The sequence below is a fragment of the Otolemur garnettii genome, unplaced genomic scaffold (assembly GCF_000181295.1).
Source record: "Otolemur garnettii isolate 467f Iridium unplaced genomic scaffold, OtoGar3 scaffold00120, whole genome shotgun sequence".
Classification (NCBI taxonomy): Eukaryota; Metazoa; Chordata; class Mammalia; order Primates; family Galagidae; genus Otolemur; species Otolemur garnettii.
In genome coordinates this window covers 1,715,218-1,726,266 of record NW_003852515.1, presented here as the reverse complement: position 1 = coordinate 1,726,266, position 11,049 = coordinate 1,715,218, and the positions used below count along the sequence as shown (strand labels likewise).

General features: G+C 40.3%; 1 protein-coding gene across 1 annotated transcript in view; it reads left to right on the top strand.

Moving 5' to 3' along the window:
• The first annotated feature begins 542 nt into the window (after positions 1-542).
• The window catches only part of TEX26 (testis expressed 26), a 30,874-nt gene continuing 20,367 nt past the window's right edge, over positions 543-11,049 (top strand). Inside the window, exons 1-3 of the mRNA XM_023517764.1 lie at positions 543-603; positions 5,083-5,164; positions 9,998-10,163. Coding sequence (XP_023373532.1) covers positions 543-603; positions 5,083-5,164; positions 9,998-10,163 — 309 coding nt within the window. The remainder of the gene's footprint in view (positions 604-5,082; positions 5,165-9,997; positions 10,164-11,049) is intronic.

The window sequence follows — 11,049 nt, the reverse complement described above, 5'->3', positions numbered from 1 at the left end:
GCCAGTCCTCTTCTTTGCTTAATGCATGTCCAGACCACTCAGAGCCAGAGAAAACTAACAAGTCCTACTCTATTCTTTACTTAATGAGTATTTACTTAATAAATGTTCAGTCCCCCGAGGTAGAGACTTGATGAATGTTTATTCTCAGAGGTAGAGAAAAACTAACAACAACATTGCCCACATTTGCTCAAGCTGAAAGTTGTGAATGATGAAGGTTTGCAAAAGAAATCTGACACTACTACTTTCTCTTCGATCTTTCCCTTTTTACTCCTCTTCCGAAATATACACCAATGGTCAGCAGAGCTCACTGGCAGAACTACACAAATACGCAAAAGTAAGGAATCCATGCCATCAGAAACACATCTATTTGCCTTCTGCCCATCCCACCCGCCCCCCCCAGGATAAGCCCCGAGAGCCGTGGACTCTGGCTGAGCTGGAACCGGACCCGTGTCTCCATGGAGACGCGTCACAAAACTGGCCGGTCGCCTCTAGCCCCACTAAGTTCAGCTCCAACCTGGCCTGGCTAGGGCCTCCGGGGCGGAATGGCACAACCTGCCCCTGGGATTCCTGATCTCTGTCTAAGACAGCACAAGCTGCAGCCAAGTAAGACAGGGGAGCGGGGCTGGGATCTCCCCTGGGGAAGGGGAGCTGCTGGCAAAGGGGCTTTGGTCTTTAAAGTGTCGCCTCCCTGCTAGGCTCAGCTGAGAACAGGGACGGAGAGTCAGGCAGAATGACAGTTGCTCCTGACCTCATACTCACTGCCAACAACCCTCCTCCCCCCACAATTCCCCCCCCCCCCCCCCAAAAGCACCCTGCCAGGTGCTTTAAATACTGCAGGACTTGCCTGGCTAGGAGCGGACAGGAGAAAGGAAGGACGGTGCAGTTCTAAAAGAGAACAGGGCCAAAGGCAAAGAAGGAACAGAGATGTCAGCAAAAGGCTGAATAAAACAGGCCCAGCGTGGGTCCAGACCCCCATGCAGGACCTGGAAACCGCAACGGAGGGTGTGGGGTGGGGGGGAGGGGCGCTCAATGCAGACTCAGGTCTGCGGAGGAAGGAGGGACCCTGCTGTTGGCTGCAGCAGGCATTCAGCAGCACTGGCATTCAGCTGCTGCTTCTGACCTGGGCTGATTTTTCTTTCAAAGAGATTTCCTGTGTAACAGCTGAGCGCCCTCCACACTAGTTCTAGTTCTGCTTGAGGATGCAGCAGGCCCGCCAGCTCGGCTTTTGCTGGAGCTGTGCTGCTAGTGGCTGATTATTGTGCAGTCAGCCCCACCCGGCCTTTCTCTCCTCCCGTTGCCGCCTTCTAGCTGGGAAACTGTGGCTCCCCTGGTCGCTGCGGAGCAGCGAGGAATTGTTGAAGTACAAATTCCCCAGAACTGTGTTCCCACAAGAATGAATGAAATGTGTATTTTCTTTCCAATTTATTCCTTTGTAATTTATGACTAGAAAATGAAAATACTTAATTAGCATAAAATTCCAAATATATTCTGTTTCTTTATGATGGCAGGGGCAGCGGGAGAGTCGGTGGAGGGAGAAACTTCTCCCCAGGACCCTCCAGCTCTTCTTTTGATTTTCTTCTTCCCTTTGTAACACCCACCCCCATCTTGGTGTCTGTCTGTTTCCTGTTCCCCTCCTTGTTTGGGAAAGGTGGAGTCCTCCCAGGTTTACCTTTGGGGACTTATACCCTTGATGTGAGTGATCACCCCTTGCCACAGGGCTTCAGGAGCTGGATGACTCTCTACTCTCTAAGTAGGATCTTCCTCCTCATTTTTGGACAAGAATACTCACCTGTCTATCAGACAGTTCCCTTTGGATGTCACAGCAGGGCTTCCGACTGAAATTACACTCCTTGTCTTCCTTAAACCTTGCAGACTTTGAGAGCTCAGTTAGGAGGGTCCCCTCAGCTCAGATCAGAAGGGAACCTCCTTGAGACTGCATTTTGATCACCAGATCTCTTTGATTCTGCCTCCAAAGTTCTGTTCCCTCTGAGTGAGTTTGACTCCTCCCCTCCAGACTCCAGTCTGTATTAGCCACCTGAGCTAGTCCCTCATCCACTGCTGCTGGGTCACCCTCCAAAAGGTAGGCTGGATGTGTCACTGTGCAGCTTTGGTCTGAGGGTGGGATGGGCTGACATTGACTCACTGCCGTGGAATGATGACTACAGACTGGGCTCTTGAGTTCTGTGTGAGTTTCCGGAGGCTGCTCTTTGTTACCACAAGCTGGTAGCTTCAAGCAACAAAATGTATTTTCTGACAGCTCTGAAGGTCAGGACTCCAAGAATCAAGCTCTGGACAAGACTGCACTCCCTCTGGGGCCCTGGGGGGTGGATCCTTCCTTGCCTCTTTCCGCTTCCTGAGGCCGTCAGCATTACCGACTTTGGGCAGCATCTCTCCAGCCTCTGCCTCCCTCGTAAGCTCGGCTTCCTCTCCTCTATCTGTGTGGACTCCCTCCACCTCTCTCTTCTAAGGACTCTTGCATTTGAATTTTGGGTCCATGAGGATAATCCAGGATGATTTCCTTATCTCAAGATCTTTAACTGCATAAAGACTCCTTTTTCCAAATAAGGTCAGATTCACTGGTTCTGGGTATTAGGACGCAGACATGTGTTAGGGAAACTAGCATTCTACAAGTGCGCTCCTTCAATCCTCAGAACAACACAAGATTAGAATTACTACATACCATTATAGCCTTATCAGATTATTGTGAGAATAAAACAAAATAATGCGTGTGGAAATACTTTGTAAATGTAGTATAATATACACATCAATTATTATTATATGACATTATCAAAGCTTTGTATTATATTTTTATAATCATTCATACGTCCAGTGGGTCACCAAGGTTAGCAGAATAAGGCCACCCTAATGTGTTGCAAGGGACAAAACTCTAGGAAGCAGCCAGGCACATCATCCTTGTCCTGCAGGCTCCAAGAACGGCCACTTAGCAACCGTTGGGCCCAGTTACCTGGGCCCACCCTGTCCTCAGAAGGAGAAGGATCCTAGAGTGGGCCATGGAGCAGTGTCTCTTGCTCGCCCATGGGGTTGGTTGGGAAATGCAGCCTGGAGCGCTGTTCTGGGCCTAGCAGGAGCATGATCTGAGTGAGGTGAGTGTTGTTTGCCTTAGGAGAAGGAGGGCTGAGCGATGTGTGGTCTCCGTGCAGAGCATTCTCCCTGAGCCTTGCAAAGGCCAACTCCAAAGTTAAAGGTGGCTTCTTTTACGAGCAGTATGTCTCACGATTTCTTTCCTTCTTGTCCACACTTCAAATTCTTTTCACAAAGAATATTTAATTCACCCATAAATAAAGTACTTTCAAGCACAGAGTGACTTCTGGTAAAGCAGGAATATCAAAAGATGATGTCATTTGTAGCAGAGTGGATTACAGAGCAGATGCCAGCACTGTGTGAGAGCACAGGTACACTCAGGCTGCAGGTCCCTCCCTGGGGAGGCTTCTAGGCAGAGGTAGAACTTGAACCAGCGTATAGGCTGTGAGCAATAGCCACAGATGAGCAGCTCTTGGCTGGAACAGAGAGCCTGCTAAATTAGAAACAAGGCTTGGTTGGGAGTGAAGAGCAGATGAACATTAAGATGTTCACAGGAGACAAACCATAAACATTTGGTCGGAGCTCTTTGTGGTAGACGGTGGCATTCAGCTTTTAAGAACATTGGATACTGAGGAGAGATATTTTATAGCAATTGTAATAGAATACAAGCAGAGAATGTGTTGGCTACAGCATTCCAAGGATGAGCTGACAGATCCTAGATAGCATTGTTTATCTAAAAAAGTAGAGACATTTCGATCCATGTTCTCCCAGCTGTAATAAAGCAACAGGTAACTGCCAGATGTGAAGACTGAGAGAAAGACTGAATCTGAAATTCAAAATATATGTATCCAAAAAATTTGGTGGTACTTTGTTGGCAACGAGAGATTGGGACAGAAACACTGAGCTGTTGCTAGTGTGTACCTAAGGGTACGTTCTCAGGGTATAGTCCGGACATCCTTCTGGAACTGTTGACAGTGTCTGTTGCAAGTTGTTCTGGGAAACAGCTTCCTTCTGCTTTGGGGAAGACACAGGCTTCTGGTTTTCTCTTCATTTCAGCTCTTCACTTTGTCCCCCTCTCCTCTCCACGCTCTTGACATGAGGGTGCCCCAGGCTGCAGCCTTAGGGACTGCTCCTGCACGTCTGCACCCTCCCTGGTGGGTCCCTCTACCCTCCTAGCTTTAAATAAAGTCTACACTGCAGAATTTTGCACAATCATCACAAAGAATGAATTTGAACTATGCCAGAGGAGCTGGAGGGGTTTTCCCTAAGACACTGTTAGTGACAGATATAAGAAAAGAACACTTGTGTAATACATGACCATTTTGTAAAGCAAAATGGTAAGAAGTAAAACCCAGTATGTCTGTGTGTTTATATGTGTGTATAAATCAACATGTAATCACATCCACGTGTATGCAAGTACAGAAAGAAATGGGAACAACTGCTGACGTGGGCTACCTGGGAGGAGGGACGGAGGTGGGGAGGGTGACAATGGGCCAGGAAAGAAAGATGTGACAGGGTGTCCGAGGTGAAACCTGGCATGTCGATATGATCTCCTGTGTGTGAAATCATTCCATGTATGTAAAGGTATATCTAGTACAATATGAAGGAAGTTGTTCACTAAAACATAATACTGGGTCTTTTTAGATGATAGAATTTCAAATAAACTACTGTATTCTTTATATTTTTATGGCTTGAATTCTTAAAAATAGCATAGATGAATACTCAGGCAAAATGATAGTGCATCCTTTTTATTTGGGGGTGGGAGGGAAGCCCACATAATTAAGTCGAGCTTCTCCTCTTTCCTATTAGAGGCCATAAATCGGCCTTTATTCCTTATCCCAGTGGTTCTCAACCTGTGACCCACAGGAACTGTATTAAAGGGCTGCAGCATTAGGAAGGTTGAGAACCATGGCCTTAGACTCTAAAGCTTGTATTCAAAATGTTTTTTTCTCTTCTGAAATTATTTTAATTTTTAAAACAATGCTTGATCAAATGTTCTGGCTTGCCACCTTTAAAACTGCTTTATTGTCCTTTAAGCAGGTGATACCAACTGGGATTCCTATGCTACCACCACGAAGACTGCATTCACTCCTAAAACAACGGCAGTGGCTACTCCAATACGGTAGATCCTTATTCCAGTTGACTGATATATACGCTTCAGTTTGCTCACTTGTCTCTTATTATTCAGAATCCAAAACAGAGATAGTAATTAGAGAAGGCTTGTAAAAACGCACTCAGGCAGAGGTTATTGTGTGCAAAGCCCTCCTCCCAGCATCCGTGTCCAAACCTCTAACAAGAAAACCAAGAAAAGAGCCACACTGGTTCTTTAACAAGTTACTATGTTTCTTGGTTTACAACAGGCCCGGTATCTAGGATTGTGCTACCTAAACATTAGTATGAATTGAATCCATTCCTTAATAAATAGTAGGCAGATGAGTGAATGGCTGGGTGGATGAGAGAATACTTGTTATCCTGACCATCACTGACACTAGTTTTGGGAACCGTAAGAAGGCCACTGTCCCCCATCCTTACCTCTGCTCCTCCAGACACTGCCGTGGGCCTGCAGCTTCTACCATTCCACCTGAGCTGAGGCCGGTGGGAATTTCTAAACATCAGCTGCCTTTCTCAGCTCATCAGTAGGGGAGTGAGAGCAGGACTGGGAAACCATCTTGTCCTTGATGATCACTAGTAGTAGGTATGAAATCAGCGTGAAGAGCCTTCAATTGCCTGTGTTCATTTTGTGAATTGTTTCCATTCTTCATTGGATTTTTTTTTACCTTAAAAGTCAAATTATTGAGATGTGGAACAGGAAGTTGGCAAGACCATGACATAGAGTCTGGTAGAAATAGATTCTGCCCTCAGTTCAAGGTTCTAACCTTTATCATCTCTGCTACCTTAGACAAATGATAGGCCATCTGGGGTTCTGTTTTGTCACTGGTGAAATAGGGATGATGCCACCTGCCTAAAGTAGCTGCACCAAGGATGGAATTAAAAGCAAAAGGAGAGTGACTAGCACTAAGAAGTTAGTCATTTTCATTCATTTTCTTCCTACATAATATATTGTAGACTTTAAAAAGTACAAGGCTGCAAGATTCCAGATTTCTGAGTTACTGGCATCCCACCCAGTCCATTATCACCCTTAAGAGGGGGATTTATCGTCTGACTGTGATGAATCTGCGGAGTACATGACTGAAGCTTCATCTGAAGAAGAAACATTCAGGATGAAATCTGAAATCAAATAAATACTTAGGGAGTCTAGGTCAGTGGTCTTTAAACTCACATATTTTTGAAGTTCTCATGAAACTTTTCAATGTGAATTTAAATAGTTATAAAAGATTAAACTTCCAGCCCACCCTAAATATTGACATTTTAAAATAAAGCTTTTAAATATAACAAATGAGTACTCTAGGTGCCTTAGCAAATTAATACTCGCCATGATCCTTTTAATAAATAAACAAGCTCTTCTTTGATAGATAATTTACTTCGTTCCTTTTTCTTCCTGAACCCTCATTTCTATTCCACTTCCTCCTCTGACTTTTTTTCCTGCTGCAATATATTTTATGTTTGAAAGCAATTTATTGATCACTCTATTACACTTCTTTGCAACTATTTTACTGTACTAGTTGAAATTAATTTTTAAACATGTTACGTCACCTAAGTATTTTGTTATCATGCTTATTTTTAGTACGCAATTGTTCAAAGCAAAAAATACATTACAAATGTTGATAATTACTAAATACAAAAAATAATTTTTTTGGTACTTGCATCTTAATGAGATACATGAGGCGGTTTTGTTTTCAATTACTTCACTTAGGCAGTTTGAAGTGTTAGTTTCATAATGGGATTGCATTCAGCGAAAGCTCTTTTCTGGTCCTCTATTATTTTCAATGTATAGATCCTAGTGTTGAGAAACTTGGTTCATAGATAAATAGGTAGATGTGAATAAAAGGAACTTTAGGATAGTGATGTCATTTAACACTCTGAACTCGTTTCTGATTTACATGCCAGAAATCGCAAGGTGATTTTTAATGACTGATCTGCTGACAACTTGATTGGGTACACCTTCAATTTTATCAAAAGTCAGTAATGAGATGATTTGTTACCTGGTTGTTGAGTTATACCCTATCTCAGTTTCTGAGAAATATATTGAAAAAGCACATCTTAACAGATGAGTATTAAATTGCACCTGCTACTCTTTCACTTGAAGGCAACCTGTTTAATATTGTATGATCAAAAAGGACTTGGAAAATGGAAACATTAATTTTAACAAATGTTTTCTAATAGAACCTTCTTTTTAGATAAAAGGTATTTATCATCACATACTTTAATGTATTTTTAACAAATGCTTGGCGCTGAAGACTTTGCTTATACAGTTTATACTATCTTTACCTAGTTGGTAAAAATCAGTCCTTATTCTCAACCAATGAGTGAATATAGGCTTATTTCCTGTCTAAATAAAATCGGAATACATTTTCAAATAAATGTTAATATATGTTTTAAATATATGCTTTTCAATATTTTCAGAACTACTGAAAAATGAACTATAGAATGAATATTTTAGAGAAGATCATTAAAAATAGACATGAGAAGTATAAAAATATTTCAGGTCCCATATGGTTAGTTATATCCAAGTAACAAAAATAATGCAATAAAATGTGTAGCTAAATGTATATTGATTGAAGAGGGTGATAAAAAATATGATGCTCCTTCAATATGACCTCAGGTATTAATATATAGAATCCTGCTGTTTGACTTTTGGGAATAATTAATAATAATCATGTGTGAAACCGAGAAACAATTTTATTAATTTTGTTAATCATCAAATCAAATATTTACTAGTATTGAATGAAAGTAAGTCAGACTAATAGGTCTGATAAGCTAGTATAGATTTTCATTTATTATTAAATATTTTACAACATGAAATAAAGACTGGCTGTGTTGGAGTAAATACTTCATAATGTGATTTGATTAAAATAAGATTAATACTTTATTGAATAATGACTACAAAATCTGAAAAAAAGTCACTTTCCTTATTTACCAGCTTTATCTAGCAAAACTTCAAAAATCTTCAGAAAAAATTAGTTATTTTTAAAGTTATATTTATAGCAGCACCAACCTGAATGGTTTCACCCACTCAAAGATGCTGTTCTTTCCAGCTAATGACATGTCCTAGGGTTTTTAATTAAAGACAAAAAAAAGAAATGTGATCTTTAACTATGTGAAGAAAAGAGCCATTTGAAGCACTCTGCTCTTCTCTCTGAAGCTTCTCCCTAAAGATGGATCAACAATTTTGTAATTAGTAAGACATGGAGAACCAGACATTACTTTTTTCTTTTTAAAAGTCAATTTAGGTACAACATACCTAAATTCAGCACATCCCCGCATAGTCTGTAGTGCCCTGGCTACAGCACAACCTTGACTCCCTACAAAAATACATAGGACACCGAGAAACCACCAGGCCCAGGCAAGTATATGGAACAGAGATTCCAGGGAGGCCTCCCTGAAATCACATTTTCTCTTCCTTTGGCACCCCTCTCCTGGTTGGACACCTACGTTCTGAGGCAATGAACCCTAGAAAGATCTCGTAGTACAAGAGGAAATGGAGAATTAGGCAAGGACTGTGGGAAAGGAAGAATCTCTGTGTGTATGTATGTATGTATATGCAGGTTCATTCTCAGGCAGATATGTTTTTAGATAAGAATATAGGAAGAAAATGAAATCTGAAATTGCTTCTTCCAAAGCCGTATTGTGTCCCCTTTGGAAAATCTCTAGTTTACATGTGAATGATAGTAAAATAATCAATCATCCACATGTTTCCAGTTTTCCAGGTACTTGTTTCTTACACACATAACCTGAATCTACCCAGCCCTCTTCTTTAAAAAAAGTCAATATGAAATATTTTACACATACACGAAGAAATACACAACAAATCCTCGGCTATCCCCAGGTATGGCAGCCATCAACACATGGATAAATTTCATCCATACCTTCCACCCCACCTTCCCACTGGATAATGTAGAAGCAGATTCCAGGCACTGTATCATTTAAAATCTAAATATTTTGTATGTATCTCTAAAAGGTAAGGATCCTTTGAAATACATAACAACACTATTATCTCACCTTAGAAACCTACTTCTTTAATAACAAATAGCCAATGGCAATCAGTTTACCCCAACTGTTTCATAATTTAAAAAACACAGTTGGTTTGAAATTGAATCCAAACAATATCCACATATTGTATCAGTCTATGACATCTCTTACCTTATTTAATCTAAGGAAAAAAAGAGGAGACCCCTTTTAATGAATTTTTTTTGTTGAAGAAACAGGAGTGTTCTGTATTTTTCTGATTTTATTCCTTCATATAATTTAAACCATTTCTCTTTTCATATATTTCCTGTAATCCAGCATTCTAAAGACTTCATCTCATTCAAATTTTATATTTTGGCAAAAATATTTAATAGGTGATGCCATGTGTGGCTACCTGGAAGCTCACGGTGTCTGGTGGTCTCTCTTTTAAGCCGTGAGTGAACATTGCTGGCCATTGCCAGATGCATTATTTCATCAGGGAATTGCAGTCCAGTGATATCCTACTACTTATATATTTCTTTCATCAAGTGGAACATTTCTAGAGGGAGACTGGTTTTTCATCAACTATTTGGTTATAACAAAGTATTGTTTGCGTGGGAGAGTAACTAGCTTTTTAAAAAAATTATTGAAATAAATTTCAGATTGTTATTTTAAAAAATTTCATTATAAGTCTTTGTGAGACTATCACGAAGCTATCCTAAAATACAAGAAGATTGTTTCCTTTCAAGAGAATCTGGAAATTAAATTATTTCTGGTGTCAAGTCTTAAGCCAGCCAATCTTTAAAAAGATGTAATGAGTGAAATGATTTGACATGTGTGTGAAATTTGACATTTAATCTCTTACTCTAATTTCTACTTTTTTTTATAGTCAAAAAGGTATGAGAAGATTAGGATATACATATTCACTTAGCGATCCTATTCCCAATCAGACTCACTACAATGATGAATACAGCTGGAAGGCATATTCTAAAGAAGGTTTGATCGCACCTGGGACTTCCAGAGGACTCAGGAGTAACAAATCTCACCCCAATCAAGTAAGATAATGTCCACATATCTGTTGGATTTAACAACCCATAAGAATGAGAGTTTGAGTATTTTGTAAAGGCCCCTCCTTTTCCAAAGTCATAGGATCCATGGTCCTTCTTAGACTAGTTCTTTTTTACTTTCTTACATTTATTTCTAACCACTTCTCTATCCCCTAGGATTACTTTTTAAAGATTTTTAAAAATTGAAGTGAAATCCACATACTATAGAATTTTCAATGTGAACAGTTCGCTGGCATTTGATACATCTATGTTGTTGGGCAACTACTACCTCTATCTCATTCCAAAGCATTTTCATCATCCTAGAAGGAAACCCCATACCCATTAAGCTGTTACTTCCTACTCCCCTGAACTTGAGCCCCTGACAATCGCTGATATTCTTTCTTTCTCTGTGGATTACCTATTCTGGATATTTTACATATGGAATCATACAATAGGTCATCTTTTGTGCTTGGCTTCTTTCACTCAACTCATTTTTGAGTTTCAATGATACTGTAGGAGAAATCAACACTTCATTCTTTTTTTGTAATTGAATAATACTCTATTGCATGGATATACCAAATTTGTTTATTCATATATCTGTTGGTAGATATTTGGGTTGTTTCTAACTTTTGACTATTTTGAATTTTGCTGCTATGAATAGGTATGTTTAAGCATTTGTGTTTGGTATTAAGTTTCATATATCCTCAAACCTGTAGGTCTTTTATCATTCTGTTGCCTCTATCTAGAATGCCCTTCTTCTCTCCACTCCTATATTTCTTCAAATCTCAGTTCAAAGAGATCCATTTCTAAGTCTTTTTCCTCCTGGATAGAAGTAATTGATCCTCCCTCTGTGTTTTCTTGGCCTTGCCATCATAACAGGCAATGCTCAGTTGTA